At 45.6% G+C, this 17,584-nt stretch overlaps 1 protein-coding gene and 1 long non-coding RNA gene across 3 annotated transcripts in view; one reads left to right on the forward strand and one right to left on the reverse strand.

The window, feature by feature from the left end:
• Positions 1-12,990, reverse strand: part of SPAG9 (sperm associated antigen 9) — a 94,112-nt gene extending 81,122 nt beyond the window's left edge. Inside the window, exon 1 of one of the 2 annotated variants that reach the window (XM_077458767.1) lies at positions 12,544-12,990. In XM_077458767.1, coding sequence (XP_077314893.1) covers positions 12,544-12,837 — 294 coding nt within the window. In that variant the 5' untranslated portion in view covers positions 12,838-12,990. The remainder of the gene's footprint in view (positions 1-12,543) is intronic. The other variant, XM_077458768.1, reaches the window with a different exon arrangement.
• Positions 1-17,584, forward strand: part of LOC143935127 (uncharacterized) — a 50,089-nt gene that overhangs the window by 6,635 nt on the left and 25,870 nt on the right. The window lies entirely within an intron of this gene.

Consider the following 17,584-nt stretch of genomic DNA (forward strand, 5'->3'; position numbering starts at 1 on the left):
AGAACCTGCCCCCTCCCCCCAACACATGGGGGGCGATTCAGTGCTGGGACAAAATCACCCAGGGAGCCCAAAAGTGAATACCCCCCTCCCCCCAGGATGTGTGTCAGCAACCCGCCTCCCCCCAGCAGAAATATTTGCACCCCCATCTCAAATCCTCTTTCATCAAATCCCCCCCCCCCCACATCCCCAAAAAAAAAAAAAAAAAAAAAAAAAAAAAAAAAAAAAAAACCCAGCACAAATCCTCCCCCTCTATACCCCGTCATAGCACAAATTCCACCTCCCTCCTCCCCAGGTTTTCCCCACCTAGCACAAATAACCCCCCCAGACAGGCCCTTCTACTACATAGCTGAAGGTAAATCTAAAGAAAACTGAATAAGAAAATTGTATGGTGTATGGCCAGCTTAAGCTTTGACAATAAAACCTGGAAGCCGATTGGCTGCCACGCACAGCTGCACCAGATTTTGTACCCTCTAGTTTTAGCAAAACAACCCCAAAGTGTACCCGTCTGCTTTATTCAGGTCTATGCCATATTGTTCTTTGGCATAATGGTTTGAACCTAAGGCTGCATTCGCACCGGGGCATTTCTGGAACGTGCCACAAAAAAAAAAAATCACAGAAAACGTGCGCGTTTCAGAAATGCGCGTCGTGCTAGCAGTGCCAATAATTGTCAATGGCATTCCAGCTGGCAGTAGCAGATGTGCGTTTTACCGCGCGGAAAACACGCTACAAATGGCTTAAAATGCATGTTAAAAAAAAAAAAACGCGTCACGATCTGCTCCCGAAAGAAAAAAAAAAGTTGGTGCTTTTTTGGGCATTTATGGAGCGTACCGCGGTCCTTTCAAATAACGAGCGGAAATGTCCAAAACGTGCAAAAACAAAATATGAACAAAAACAAAAAAAGCCAAACAAATCCTCCCCTGTAAGCCCCCGTCCAAGCACAAAGTCCCTCTGCCCCCCCCCCCCCCCCCGGTTTTCCCCTCCTAGCACAAATAGCCCTCAATCATCCCTACTAGCACAAATACACCCCCCCCCACCCCCAAATAAAATGACCCTTCCTAGCACAAAACCCCAATCATCCCGACTAGCACAAAACTCCTCCCCATCTACTGTATGACCTCTTCTAGCATAAACCCTACTCCTCTTCCCCCCTCCCCAAAATTTCCCAGCCTGAAACAATCCTTACTCTGGGCTGTCCCCCAAAATTCCTCCTCCCAACACAAATCCCCACCCCCAATCTCCTTGCGGCCCAGCGTAGTCCACCCTTGCAAAATCTGGTGTACATGGTAGCCAATCAGCTTCCAGGCTTTTTTTTTTTTTTGCCAAAGTTTAATTGAACAAACTGAAGTTAGAAGCCGATTGGCTCCCATGCACAGCTGTACCACATTTTTCACTTTCCAATTTCAGTAAATCAAACCCTTTAACAGGCACCCCCGGGTATTTCTGCAATGGGGTGGGGGCAGCGGCTGCATCTGGACCACATGTTCTCCCGAATATCAGCAAAATACAGGAACTCTATAGGGCCCCATTCATATCTGAGAAGAGCGCGTTTTGCATGTTTGGGACATTTCCACTTGTTACTTGAAAGCACTGCCTTACGCTTCACAAACGCCCCAAAGAAGCGCCAATTTTTTATTTATTTTTTTCGGAGCAGAGCGTGGAACTTTTTTTACCATGCATTTTAGAGCATTTGCAGCGCGTTTGCCGCACGGTAAAAACGCACATCTGCTACTGCCAGTTGGAATGCCATTGACAATTATTGTCGCTGCCAGCACGACACAAATTTGCAGCGCATTTCTGAAATACGCAGAGACACGCATGTTTCCTGTGATTTTGTGGCACATTCCTGAAACGCCCCGGTGCAAATGCAGCCTTAGAGAGATTCAAACTGTTATGCCAAAGAAAAGAGAGAACGATATGGCATAGACCTGAATAAAGCAGACAGGTACACTTTGGGGATGATTTGCTAAAGCTAGAGGGTGCAAAATCTGGTGCAGCTGTGCATGGCAGCCAATCAGCTTCCAGGTTTTATCAAAGCTTAAACTGGCCATACATCGTACAATTTTCTTTAGATTTACCTTCATCTATGTAGTAGAAGGGCCTGCCTGATTGCATACAAATACAAAGCGTTTAGGGTTGACCTCCTATTATATGGTCTTTGTCAATCCCAAAGGAAAGTTGCACAAGAAAATTGTATTATGTATGGCCAACCTTAATTGGACAAGCTGATGTTAGAAGCCGATTGGTTTCTATGCACAGCTGCACCAGATATTGCACTCTCCAGTTTTAGTAAAACAATTATTTTGTATTTAAAGTGTTACCAAACCCACGACAGTAAAATCAGTCTGTATATGCAGTAAAACTCACTGTTCACCCCGAGGGGGTTAAAGTGGTTGTAAACCCTTACAAACCACTTTGACCTACAGGCAAGCCTAGATTAAGGCTTACCTGTAGGTCCAACAAATATCTCCTAAACCTATACGGTTTAGGAGATATTTGCCCGAAGACAGGCACCGCTGTCTGCGGCGCGCAGGCGCACTGAGCGCGGCATCGTCAATGACAAAGATGCCACGTGCGTGACGGCTCCCATGTGCATGCGCGGGAGTGACGTCATCGCGGCTTTACCGAATGACAGCGGCGGAGCTGCGAGACCCCACCGAGAAGATGGATGCGCCGGACTACAGGGGACAGCGGCGACTTCGCTGGCTCCTGTGTCAGGTAAGTGACACATAATGGGCTACTATGCGATGCGATGCAATGCGATTCATAGTAGTCCATTATGCTTTGCCTTTGCAGGGAATGAAAGAGGAAGTAAAGCGATCAGGGTTTACTTCCTCTTTAATCCTCTGCATTGTGCATCAAGGCTGCTTGATCTTGTATGCAGAGATCCTCCCCTACCTGCACTGTCCCCCTGGACAAGTCCAGATAACACAGTTTATGGAGTCAGGCTGCACATGCTCAGTTTGGTGTGTATTGCTAGAGGAGTTTATTATTTTTTTCTTGGGAGAGTGCATGTGATCAGCACGGGGCCAATCAGCACTGTGCAGACAGAGGGTCAGGGGGTCCTGCAGCCTCAAAGGACAGCTCAGCCTAGTATGAAAACTTCTCTTACAAGCTTCATCAGGAACTTATAGAAGTCACAAGACTACTATATACTGCTGATGAGAATTTTTATTTAACAGTTTATATTTACTATAATAATTGCATTTCCATGCTCTGTGTACTGTGGGAGACCAGATATAGTGAATGCAGGGTGCTGGGTTTAGTAACACTTTAACCACTTAGAGCCCTTTCACACTGTGGCAGCGTGGGTGTTAGTGGGGGGGAATATGTCAAAGGACCAATGTATATTGAGGGCAGGCAGTCTGGAAGTGGTTAAAGTATAACTAATAAAAAAAAAGTTTTTTGCCTTTTAGGAGGGAAAAAAAAAAAAAAAAAAAATATATAAAAAAGAAGAAAAAAAAAAAAAACACACAAAAAAAAAAAAAAAAAAAAAAAAAAAAACACTAAAATTTATTTTAGAGTGCACAAAAAATAAAATAAAAAACACAACAAACAAAAAAATACAAAAAAAAATACCCAATTTTATGGGGGAAATATAAAAGCCGAGGTTGTACCAAGTAAATAGATACTTAGATATTTAAGGTTTGACCAACAAGTCAAGCCTTGAATTTGCATGCGCCCGTGAAATGGCGACAGACCGTAGTACCCTGTATTTTCTATGGCCAGTCCTTCAAAAGCCCCCTATAGGTCATCAGTTTTGTGTTACGAAAGAGGCCTGGCACTAGAAATATTGCTCTCAAACGGGATTGTCTTGAAAGTTGGAGAACAGAAGAATGTTGGACAACTAGATGGACAGGACTCTGAGGACAGCACAACCAGATTGTAGAGAATGGAGAAGAAATACCCGGGAAGCCAACACAGAGCTCGGCTTCACATCCAGCTTTCTGGAGGAGGGGCGCCTCTTTATCCATTAATATGGCAGTGCAGGAAAACCTGGATTGTTCCCCGATACGGCACGGGTCGGCCAATGTGGGTCACATGAAGGAGGAACTCATGACAGGAAGCCCTGGGGAGGACAGCAAAATCCACACCGGGAAATAACACTAAAATGACAAACTGTATGATATACATAAAACAGGGAAAATCTTGAGTTCTGAATTCAATTCCCAGGCCAGAGACTCAGAAGTAAAGCCAGAGGATCAACATGACTGCCAGCCTGTTCAGAAGAAGGTCGCTATGGAAGCTCCTTCTGATCCAGCTAATGACTCATAGGGAGTTAATAAGTAGCCACAATATATATGATAATGATGGGCGGACGGTGCTGCCTAAAGCTGGGTGAGGCCAGTATACAGAGCGACAGCGGAAAAAGATTTTCACACCGCAGTTAAATTGACCCCAAGGGCAACCCCTAGCAATTAACATCGGCAGCTGTACTTATGGCATCCATCGTTTGGTTCTACTGATTGATGTGTATATAAATTTACCAAAAAAGTATATGAAGGGGCCATGTGCCAACGAGAGACCAACTGTCAGTGTCGTCTGGAGAGACCGGACGACCCTCCTCGGCCCCCTGGGGTCGTCTGGAGAGACCGGACGACCCTCCTCGGCCCCCTGGGGTCGTCTGGAGAGACCGGACGACCCTCCTCGGTCTCCCCATGGGGGGGGGGGGCGGTTCCTGATCTGCCCCCTGGGGTCCTCTGGAGAGGCCGGGCGACCCTCATCGGCCCCCTGGGGTCGTCTGGGAGAGACCGGGCGACTCTCCTCGGCCTGCCCATGGGGGGGGGGGGAACGGTTCCTGCTCGGCCCCATGGGGTCGTCTGGAGAGACCGGACGACCCTCCTTGGCCTCCCCGGGGGGGGGGTGGGAAGAGATGGTTCCTGCTCGGCCCCCTGGGGTCATCTGGAGAGACCGGGTGACCCTCCCTGGCCACTGGGGTCGCGTGGAGAGACCGGGTGACCCTCCCTGGCCACTGGGGTCGCGTGGAGAGACCGGGTGACCCTCCCTGGCCACTGGGGTCGCGTGGAGAGACCGGACGATCCTCCTCAGCCGCTGGATGGTTGGTTCCTGCTCGGCCCCCTGGGGTCATCTGGAGAGACCGGGTGACCCTCCCTGCCCACTGGGGTCGCGTGGAGAGACCGGGTGACCCTCCCTGCCCACTGGGGTCGCGTGGAGAGACCGGGTGACCCTCCCTGCCCACTGGGGTCGCGTGGAGAGACCGGGTGACCCTCCCTGGCCACTGGGGTCGCGTGGAGAGACTGGACGATCCTCCTCAGCCGCTGGGGTTGCCAAATGTGACCAACTGCCACAATGTGTCCCGTTTTGGAGGACAATTTATAAGACATGTTTTCTGCCTTCCACAGATGTGCAAATAAATGTGTAGGATACAGATACTGTCAAACGCAGCCTGTTAGGGGCCCCCCAAGGGCCAAACATCTGGGGGGTGGAAATTGTTAGAGGATCCGTGCTGGATGATTCAGAGAGCCGTTTCTGCTCCATTACTTAAACAGGATATCTACTCCAGGATGGCGAGTCACCAAGTGAGTACTCCACCCAGAAACAACTGCCCAGCAAACCCATAGAATGGGCAACAAGCGCCACCTAACACAGGCAGCTCATTCACCTTGGGGGTGTTGGTGGCTCACATTTCTGTAAAAATACAATAGGGGTGGGGGGGGGGAGGGGTGTTGAAGACCAAGGTATAAAGTTTTCTTGAGTTCTGTGAACATTCAGTGCAGGATTTTGCTACAACCCTCATGGAGGACTATTACTGCCACCGCGGCCAGCAAGAGGTGGGCTCTGTCATACCGCATGGGGGGGCGATTCAATAAAAAGGTGGCAACAACCCGCCCGGATCTGCCGTCCACGTCATTTCCAAACATTTTAAGGACTTGACATTTTCAGGGACTGTTCACTTCACATTGAACTGGGTGCAAGCAAATTATTTTCAGCGGAGGAAGAATACGAAGAGACTTCCTTCCAGATGGCACAATCAGGTCTGACAGTTTTCCCATTTCCTCTGCTCCACCCTTCCTCAAAAATGTCAGATTTCTATGAAGTGTAAATATTCGGCTGAGATTTACAAACCGGAAACATGAGGCAGCAAAGTTCCTCGAATAAATGAGAATAGTCCCGGCTCTGCGTCTTCTCCCGAGGTCAGTGCGGACCTTCCGAATCTCACTAGGAGAGACCTGACAACCAATGTGACAACAATAAAGACAACCACAAGGCTCTTCTATCAGTCAGGAAATATCCGATTCCCAGCAACACTCAATATACACACAGACCGCCGAAATCCCTCACCGAGAGATCCAACACACCGGGGGTCCGTCCACCAGGAAATATACCCCCCATCATATACAGAGAGACTGCTGGAATCCTTCACCAGGAGATCCCAGGGGTCAGAGGAAGTCTGTCCCCAGGGAATATAATCCCATCAAAACAATCATATACAGGACCTTGAAAAAGTATTCATACCCCTTGAAATTTTCCACACTTTGTCATGTTACCAAAAAACGTAAATGTATTCTATTGGGATTTTATGTGATAGACCAACACAAAGCATCACATAATTGTGAAGTGGAAGGAAAATGATAAATGGTTTTCAATTTTTTTTTTTTTACAAATAAATATGTGAAAAGTGTGGGGGGCATTTGTATGGCGCCCCCCGGAGTCAATACTTTGTAGAACCGCCTTTCACTGCAATTACAGCTGCAAGTCTTTTTGGGGGATGTCTCTACCAGCTTTGCAGATCTAGAGAGGGACATTTCTGCCCATTCTTCTTTGCAGAATATCTCAAGCTCTGTCAGATTGGATGGAGAGCGTCTGAGAACAGCAATTTTCAAGTCTTGCCACAGATTCTCAATGGGATTTAGGTCTGGACTGTGACTGGGCCATTCTAACACATGAATATGCTTTGATGTAAACCATTCCATTGTAGCTCTGGCTGGATGTTTCGGGTCGTTGTCCTGCTGGAAGGTGAACCTCCGCCCCGGTCTCAAGTCTTTTAGAGACTTTAATGCCGGGTCGGAAAAAGGTCCGATGGTTTTCCCGACGGAATTCCGGTCAAGCTGTCTTGCATACACACGGTCACACCAAATTCCGACCACCAAGAACATGGTGACGTAAAAAACGTACGACGGGACTAGAAAAAGGAAGTTCAATATCTAGTAGCCAATAGCTTCCATCTCGTAGTTGAATCTGAGCATGCGTGAGTTTTTGCGTGTCGAAACTGCCTACACACGATCTGAATTTCCGATAGAAAGCCTGTGATGCCGCGTACACATGATCAGAATTTCGGCTAGCTAAACTCTGATGGAGCGTACACACGGTCGTATTTTACGATGAAAAGCTCTCATCTGTCTTTTGCTGGCCAAAATTACAATCATGTGTACGCGGCATCACCGGTTTTCTTCTAAGATTTCCCTGTATTTGGCTCCATCCATCTTCCCATCAACTCTGACCAGCTTCCCTGTTCTTGCTGAAGAAAAGCATCCCCACCACATGATGATGCCACCAGCATGTTTCACAGTGGGGATGGTGTGTTCAGGGTGATGTGCAGGATTAGTTTTCCGCCACACATAGGGGTTGATTTACTAAAGGCAAATCCACTTTGCACTACAAGTGCACTTGGAGGTGCAGTAGCTGTAGATCTGAGGGGGAAGATCTGAAATGAGGGGAAGCTCTGCTGATTTTATCATCCAATCATGTACAAGCAAAAATGCTGTTTTTTATTTTCCTTGCATGCCCCCCTCAGATTGCCATTGACTGCACTTCCAAATGCACTTGTAGTGCAAAGTGGATTTTCCTTTAGTAAATAAACCCCACTGTGTTTTGCTTTTAGGCCAAAAAGTTCAATTTTGGTCTCCTCTGACCAGATCGCCTTCTTCCACATGTTTGCTGTGTCCCCCACATGGCTTCTCACAAACTGCAAACAGGACTTCTCATGACTTTCTATCACCAATGTCTTTCTTCTTGTCACTCTTCCATAAAAGGTCAGATTTGTGGAGAGACAACTAATAGTTGTCCTGTGGACAGATTCTCCCCCCTGAGCTGTGGATCTCTGCAGCTCCTCCAGAGTTACCATGGACCTCTTGGCTCTTCTCTGATGAATGTTCTCCTTGCCCGGCCCGGTCAGTTTAGGTGGACGGCCATGTCTTGGTAGGTTTGCAGTTGTGCCATACTCTTTCCATTTTTGGATGATGGATTGAACAGAGCTCCGTGAGATGGTCAAAGCTTGGGATATTTTTTTTTTTTTTTTTTTTATAACGTAACTCTGCTTTATACTTCTCCACAACTTTATCCCTGACCTGTCTGGTGTGTTCCTTGGCCTTCATGATGCTCCTTGTTCACTAAAATTCTCTAACAAACCTCCGAGGCGTTCACAGAACAGCTTTATTTATACTGAGATTAAAATTACACACAGGTGAACTCCATCTACTAATTAGGCGACTTCTGAATTGGTTCCACTAGATTTTAGTTAGGGGGGTATCAGATTAAAGGGGGCGCCATACTAATGCCCCCCACACTTTCCACATATTTGTAAAAAAAAAGTTGAAAACCATTTATTATTTTCCTTCCACTTCACAATTATGCGCCACTTTGTGTTGGTCGATCACATAAAATCCCAATAAAAGACATTTACCGGGACGTTTTTTGGCTGTAACATGACAAAATGTGGAAAGGTTCAAGGGGTATAAATACTTTTTCAAGGCACTGTAATTTGCAGCCGGTTACATAGAAGATACAATGTGGAAGAGAATTGTTTATCGTCTATTTATAGAAGTGAACACAAGGACTTTATTTGGTTTCCTTTTTTATTCTATATTAGGATTGTATTTAAATCAGTGATTCTACACACAGATATATTGTATGGGGGGAGGAGCTTATATAGGATTGTTGAATATTGTTACATTGTATAGAGCGGGGAAACAGAATGAGGGCCGGTGTTCTGCCATATAGTGTCCTGCCATCATATAGTGTCCGCACCGTACTGCGCATGCGCAGTACGGAGCAGACGAAGCTTCGGAAAATCTCCGAAGCTGAACGCCGCCTGCACCGTGAGTGGGGGTGGTAGCCCCACCATCCAAGCGGACATAGGGCTGTGAATATTAGAGGGCCCCTCGCCACGCTTCGGGCTCGGCCTCGCTGCGCTCGGCTCTTTTTTTATTCCTACTCTATGTCCACTTGGATGGAGGGGATAGAACCTGGACTCACGGCGCAGGCGCCGTTCATCCTCTGCAATTTTCGGAATGCGTGTTGCTGTGTACTGCGCATGCACAGTACGCAGCAGACACTATCGGATGGAGGACCTTATATGACAAGACACCGGTTCACACTATTGCGATGCCAGACATTGCATGTAAATCGCAGTGCACTGCTGTTCACATTACATGCGATGTCTGAGAGGTGCGATGTCAGACATACAGATAGTATGGCTGATATCGCACCGCATTTGGTGCAAACGCGCACAGGACCCTTTTTTCTGTTCGGACCAGAATCGGATCACGTGTTCACACATATGCGATCCGATTCATGTCTGAACTGTCAGTTCGCAGTGCGATTCGCGAGGTGAAATGGGGGGTGTCGTTAACATATAATGACACTCCCCAGCAGTTTGCATATGGCTGTGTGAAATGCCATGCATGTCGGGTGCGATGCGGGAACCCACAGTGGAGTCGCAGGTGTGAACCGGCCCTATAAAAAAAAAAATAAATAAATAAATAAAAAAAAAAAAGGGGGATTATTGTGAATCAGAAGTGCTCCGATTGGGAGCTCATGTCGTGTGACAATCAATGGTTCCCTATGGGAGCCGTCATATCTGGTCCGACTTCGAAAATGCTCCCTGCACTACTTTGGTCCAACTTTAATCCTCAGCCCATTGAATATCACTGAAGTCGGATCGCCGTCTTAACTGATCCGACATCGACATGCTCTGATGAAGAGGGGGAACTCCATGCAAAAGAGAAAAAAAAAAAAAAACACAAGGCATAGGGCTTCCCCTTCTAGACCAGTCTGGTATGGATTTTAAGGGAACCCCTTACACCAAAAAAAGAGAACTATAGCAGGCCATGTGCCATCAACATTTGGGGCCAAGGGAGTGGCTCAAGAAGAAGCACATGAAGTTCCTGGAGTGGCCCAGCCAGTCTCCAGACCTAAATCCCATAGAAAATATGTGGAGGGAGATGAGGATTCGAGCTGCCAAACATCAGCCTGGAAACCTTAATGACTTGGAGAGGACAAAATCCCTCCCGAGATGTACAAACCTGGAGAAGCCGCCTACAAGAGACCTCTGACCTCGCCGGCCGGGTTCTCCACCAACTACTAAGTCACGTTCTGCGAAGGGGTCAAATATTTTTTTCACTCATTAAAAGGCAAATCAATTTATAACTTTTCCGAGATGCGTTTTTCTGGATATTTTTTGTTTTTCTGTCTCTCACCATTTAAATAAACCGACCAATAATATTACAGGCTGATCGTTTCAGTGGGAAACAGCTGGGGGGAGGGGGGGGGGTGTCAAACACTCGCGCGCCCCCCCCCCCCCCAACTGTATCTCCGATCACCTGATAACATTTATCTGGGATCATCCCCTTTGCCATTTCATGTTTTCCTTCTGGAATTCCATACATTGTAGATCTGTCTGTCTATCAGGCAGTGCAGTCAGCATCAAGGCTGGACGACTTCTGAGATGCGATCAGTTGGACACACCCACATGGGCGGAGTGGTAAAGCGCGGTCACTGAGGATCAGTCCAGGAAGACGAGGCTTTACCGCTAACCGACCCGCCCCCCGGTGTGCAAGGGGCCTAAAAGTCTCCCTCCTTCTGCTGCATTCTCTATCTTCCAAAAGGACTGGTTAGAAGTCCTGATTTTAGTGGGGGAACGGGGGGGGGGGGGGGGGGTAGGTGTACTATAGATCAGTAGGTGAAGAGAGGTGTACTGTAGGTGAGTATTGGAGATCGGTAGGTGTAGGGATGTGTACTGAAGGTGAGTGTTGAGGGAGGTGTACTGTAGATCAGTGCACTGTAGATGGAGGGATGTGTACTGGAGATGGGTTTTGGGGGGTGTATTGTAGATCATTATAGGAGAAGCGTGCTGCAGATTGGGAGGTGTATTGTGTGTATGCTGTGGGGAGGTGCATTGTAGTTTGGTAGGTATTGTGGGTTTTGTACTGTAGATCGGTAGAGTGGTGCACTGTAGATCAGGATGGGGGATCCTGCAGATCGGGAGGCATATTGTAGTTCTGGGTGGGGGAGATGCATTGTAGATTGGGAGGACGTGTTCTGTAATCGGGGATGTGTATTGTAAAAACGGGGGATGTATGGTATACTGGGAGGCATATCATAGATTGTGGAGGTGGTCTGGGAGGTGTATTGTAGATCGGGTGGCGTTCTGTAGACCGGGTGGTCTGTAGATCGCGGAGGTGGTCTGGAGGTGGCGGGAGATGTACTTTATATCGGGGAGGTGAGAAAAGTGTCCTGTAGATCTGGGAGGTGTATCATCGATGGGGAGGGGTGTCCTATAGACGAGGGTGTCTAGAGGTGGGGAAGGTGTCCTGTAGATCATTAAGGTGTATAGTAGAGGAGGAGAGGTGTCTTGTAGATGAGGGGAGGTGTCCTGTAGATCAGAGATGTGTATTGTAGATCATGGAGGTGTCCTGTAGATCGGGAGGTGTCAATGTTTTCCTGTAGGTCATGGATGTGTTCTGTAGATGGGGAGGTGTATTGTAGATGGGGGAGGGGTGTACTGTAGATCAGGGTCTATTGTAGATGGGGGGATGTGTTCTGTAGATGGGGTAGGTGTATTGTAGATCAGGGTGTTCTGTAGACATTGGGGGAGGTGTATTGTAGATGGGGATGTGTTCTGTGGATCAGGGTGTTCTGTAGACATTAGGGGAGGTGTATTGTAGATGGGGAATGTGTTCTGTAGACATTGGGGGAGGTGTATTGTAGATGGGGGTGTATTGTAGATCAGGGTGTTCTGTAGATGGGGGGGTGTTCTGTAGACATTGGGGAGGTGTATTGTAGATCAGGGTGTTCTGTAGACATGGGGGGTGTATTGTAGATGGGGGATGTGTTCTGTGGATCAGGGTGTTCTGTAGATGGAGGAGGAGTATTGTAGATCAGGGTGTTCTGTAGATGGGGGTAGGTGTTCTGTAGACGGGAGAGGTGTATTGTAGATTGGGGTGTTCTATAGATGGGGAGGTGCATTGTAGATCAGGGTGTTCTGTAGACATGGGTGTATCGTAGATCAGGGTGTTCTGTAGATGGGGGAGGTGTATTGTAGATCAGGGTGTTCTGTAGATGGGGGTAGGTGTTCTGTAGACGGGAGAGGTGTATTGTAGATTGGGGTGTTCTATAGATGGGGAGGTGCATTGTAGATCAGGGTGTTCTGTAGACATGGGTGTACTGTAGATCAGGGTGTTCTGTAGATTGGGGAGGTGTATTGTAGATCAGGGTACTCTGTAGATGGGGGGGTGCTCTATAGATGGAGGTGTATTGTAGATAAGGGGGTTCTGTAGATGGGGGAGGTGTTCTGTAGATCGGTACCTCCTCGGCGTGTTTCCTGAGCGCCTTCTCCCGCTCGTACTGGGTGATGAGTTGCTCGTTGTCCTCTCTCAGTAGCTCCAGCTCGGCCTCCTGTTCGTGTCTCTCCGTACAGGCCGACTCCAGGTTCTCCAGCACCGCCACCACCAGCGGCATCAACTCCTTCACCGACTCCTCCTCATAGCGCCCGATCAGCCGCTCCATCTCCCGGTAGATGGAGGCCGCCAGAGCGGAGACCCGCTCCGACATCGAGGCCCCGGCCTCCTCCTGATACACCAATCCGTCCTCCAGCTCCATCACCGACACCGACCGGGACCGTCACCACCGTGACGTCACCCAACCCCGCCGGACCCGGACCCGCCCATCGTACCGCGAAAACACCGCCCACAACTCCTTCTCCCGCCCCCTATGCCACGGGAGGTCACGCCCCTTAGCGGCTACTCCATGGGATAGCCGCGCCCATTTCCTCTATATGCCCCGCCTCCCTGCCCTTTCCCTGCTTTCTCCCACTGTGGAATACGCCCCGCCTCCGTCAGAGATAGCTCCTCCCTCCGGTAAACGATCCCTCTTATTCTCCGCCCCCTCCCGGGTCACCCCTCCTCTTCCTGGGAGAACTCCTCCTCCTTAAAGGAACACCCCACCTCCATCTCTAATCTTCCAGGGACATTCCTCCTCCGCCTTCATTCCAGATTAGCTCCTCCTCTTCAAGGAGCACTCCTCCCCTCCCCCTCCATCCCTTCCTCCTCCCCCTCCCCTCTGGACGGACCTCCCCCAACATGCTGGAGAAAAACATCACATGACACCCAACCGAGCTCTGAGAAATACCGGAGAATCCCCAACCATGGAGGATCGATGTCACCCAAACCTCTCTGTATCTACAACCCCGACCCATCTCCCTTCCATTATCAGAAGGCCCCGCCCCATTACAACCCGCACTGTGCCACTGCCCCGCCCACAAACCTGCCTTAAAGGACCACTACACCCCAAAGGTGAACTATAGTTATCATATGATAGAGGACCAATCCCTGCTCTGTGTCACTGCCCCGCCCACCAACCTGTCTTAAAGGACCACTACACCCCAAAAGGTAAAATAAAGTTATCATATGATAGAGGACCAATCCCTGCTCTGTGTCACTGCCCCGCCCACCAAAGTGCCTTAAAGGACCACTACACCCCAAAACCCCATTCCCCTTCTATTACAACCAATTGCAGCTGTGCCACTGCCCTGCCCATTACCTTCCCTTTAAAGGTCAAGAACACCCCAAAAATGTATATTTATGATGTGACAGGGTGCCATCTAACATTCCTCCCCATAACCAAACCCTGCTCCGTGTCAATGCCCCACCCACCAACATGTCTTAAAGGACCACTACAGCCCAAAAGATGAAATATATGATAGAGGGCCATCTGATGCCCCATCCTCCTCCTATTTTTTAAACAATCCCTGCTCTGTGCCACTGCCCCGCCCCCCCATAGTGCCTTAAAGGACAACTACACCCCAAAACCCCACCCCCTTCACATTACAATCAATTCTTTCTCTGTGTCACTGCCCTTCCCACCAACAAGCTTTAAAGGACAAGCGCACTAAAAACCTGAAATATATTTATCATTTGATAAAGCACTGTCTAACACACCCCACCCCCCTCCCGTCACAACCAATTTCTGGTCAGTGTCACTGCCCCGCCCATTAACTTGCCTTAATGGACAAGAACACACCCCCAAAAAAAGGGATTTATGTTTATAATGTGATAGGGCGCTATCTAATATTCCTCCCCCCACACCCATCTCATTACAACCAACCCCTGATCTGTGTCACTGCCCCGCCCACCAACATGCCTTAAAGGACCACTACACCCCCATTGAAACCTCCTCTTATAGTCATGTGCCTCCTCTACTTCCTGTAATATGAGACTGTCAGAGCTGCAGGTAGCACCTTGTTGCCTTCCTGCCTCAGGTCCGGCGGTGAGCACAGACCATCCCTCTTCCTTCCAGCCTGATCGGAGATTTCAGCTTGTGTGCAGATCTCAGTCTGAAGATGTCATTATGTTTTTTTATACTCTGAACTGTATTCTCCAGTTCTAGTCGTATTCCTTTTCTACCACCTGTAATATGAGACTGTCAGAGCTGCGGACAGCCCTACGTGTCCCCCTGCCCCCTCCTTCCAGCCTGATCTCAGATTTCAGCCGGTGTGCTTGTCCTGTTATGGAGGTGGGGCTGTGTGTGGAATCAGAGCCTCTCACACGGACTTCCTGCGGTCTCACACAATGGTCTCTTCTGTAGATCCCCGGAGAGGACTTCCTCTGCTCCCCTCTGCGGATGGAGGTTGTGGAGAGTCCTCCAAGACCCGCTGCTCTGATCCCATTGGACATCACTGAGTCTTACTCCTCCTGCTGCAGATTTTAGAATACTTCATGGAAAGGTCCCTCACTGTGTGTGTGGATTGAAGAATGAAACCCAATAGGGTCAACAACCCGCCTTGAAGCCCCAATAGAAAGCCAGAACCTTTTTTTTTTTTTAGATTTGGATGGAAAGGTTAGATCCTCTGTCAGGTTTTTATTGCTGTGTCCTCCTTGGGGAGATACACCTCTCTGTTTGAAAAGGTGTCACCAAGACAGAAAGTGATGGAAATAAAAAATTTCACAGTTGTCACCAGAACAGGAAGTGAGGGAAGATCTCACAATGGGGACACCTGGTCAAGGGACAACTGCCTAAGAGGGGGATTTCCTCTCACTTCCTGTTGTGTCTCCTTTGACTAGACATGTGCAGAATGAAAAAAAACAATAGTTTTGTCTCAATTTTGTTATTTGCATAAATTAGTTTAGCTAAATTTTGCTAAATTCATTTAATTTATTTTTTGGAATTTGTTTAGATTATTCAAATTTGATTATAATTTTTCGAATTTGGTTGAGTGGAAATAAATTCAACTGAATTTCAGAAAACTTGAAGGGAATTTGAATTCAAATCGAATTCTTTTCTAATTCGAAATTATTCTATTAGCAATTGCAATTTTAGAAGATGGTTATATTCTTTCTATTCCATTCTATTCAATTTTTTTCCTATTCTATTCTTTTATTTTCTAGTGTTTTCTTTTCTATTATGTTCTATTTTTTCTATTCTATTCAAATTTCGGAAGATGGTTATATTCTTTCTACTCTATTCTAGTCTACTCTATTTTATCCTATTGTTTTTTTCTATTCTATTATTTTCTATTCTAATCTATTCTTTTATTTCTATTCTATTTTATTCAAATTCAAACTTATTCTATTCAAAATTTTAATTTCAGAAGATGGTTATATTCTTTCTACTCTATTCTAGTCTACTCTATTTTATCCTATTGTTTTTTTTCTATTCTATTATTTTCTATTCTAATCTATTCTTTTATTTCTATTCTATTTTATTCAAATTCAAACTTTTTCTATTCAAAATTCCAATTTTTGGAAGATGGTTATATTCTTTCTATTCCATTCTATTCTATTTTTTCCTGTTCTATTCTTTTATTTTCTAGTGTTTTCTTTTCTATTCTGTTCTATGTTTTCTATTCTATTCAAATTTCGGAAGATGGTTATATTCTTTCTACTCTATTCTAGTCTACTCTATTTTATACTATTTTTTTTTTTTTTAATATTCTATTATTTTTTATTCTAATCTAGTCTTTTATTTCTATTCTATTTTATTCAAATTCAAACTTATTCTATTCAAAATTCCAATTTTTGGAAGATGGTTATATTCTTTCTATTCTATTCTAGTCTACTCCATTTTATTCTATTGCTTTTTTTTTCTATTCTATTGTTTTTTATGCTAATCTATTATTTTATTTCTATTCTATTTTATTCAAATTCAAATTTATTCTATTCAGAATTCAAATTTTTGGAAGATGGTTATATTCTTTCTATTCCATTCTAGTCTACTCCATTTTATTCTATTGTTTTTTGTTTTTTTCAATTCTGTTATTTTCTATTTTAATCTATTCTTTTATTTCTATTCTATTTTGTTCAAATTCAAACTTATTCTATTCGAATTTTGGAAGATGGTTATATTCTTTATATTCTGTTCTATTGTTTTTTTTTTTTCTTTTCTATTCTATTCTAATCTATTCTTTTCTATCCTATTTGAATTTGAATGTATTCTAATCAAATTTTAGGAAATGGTTATTTTCTATTTCATTCTAGTCTATAAATTTTTCTATTCTATTGTTTTTTTTCTATTTTATTCTTTTATTTTCTATTCTATTCTATCTGAATTTGAATTTATTCCATTTGAATCTGAATTTATTCTATTCGAAATTCGAAAGATGGTTATGTTCTTTATATTTTATTCTACACTATTCTTTTTTTTCTATTCTATTCCTTTATTTTCTATTCTATTTTCTATTCTATTATTTTATTTTCTATTCTAATCTAATTCGAAAACGATTTGAAAATTGGGATATATCGGAATAACTAAAAATTTGTCCATATTTCAATTCAGAACGAAACAAACTGCACATGTTTAACTTCAACCCAATGGGTCACAGATGGCAACAAAAATAAACTGAAATAGTGGGGGGTGTTTAGGACATTAGAGTGTGAGCTCCTCTGGTACAAACATTGATGTGCCTGGCACAGTGTTCTTTGTACAGCACTGCGGTATATGTCAGAGCTATATAAATGTATCTGTTCAGCTTTGTTTATTCTGCAATAGACTGAGGATTGCAGTGTGCGCCCCCTGCTGGGTTTTGCTTATTCTGGTGACACAAAGTCATTGTACTGTATATATAAAGTTATCTAATTACTGAGATACAAACATCATTCTAAAGTCAACCAATAAAATATCATCAAAGCGCTAACATTGTAATGTCATTTCAAAAGTTATTTTCAATCCTTTTAAATCTGCAGCTTTCATTGAAATAATCCCTGGTGATCCTGCCATCGGGGTCTTTGATCAGGCACTTCCTGTTACAGGGTGACAAAACTTTGTACCTGTCTCCTAGTTATACTCCTGCGTTGTCACCCTGTCACGTGTATCAAGCAGGCGTGCTGACACACCTTTTGTAGGTATGACACAT

This window comes from Lithobates pipiens, unplaced genomic scaffold (genome assembly GCF_037356315.1).
Source record: "Lithobates pipiens isolate NorthernLeopardFrog02 unplaced genomic scaffold, aLitPip1_a1.2 Scaffold_28, whole genome shotgun sequence".
In the NCBI taxonomy this organism is placed as follows: Eukaryota; Metazoa; Chordata; class Amphibia; order Anura; family Ranidae; genus Lithobates; species Lithobates pipiens.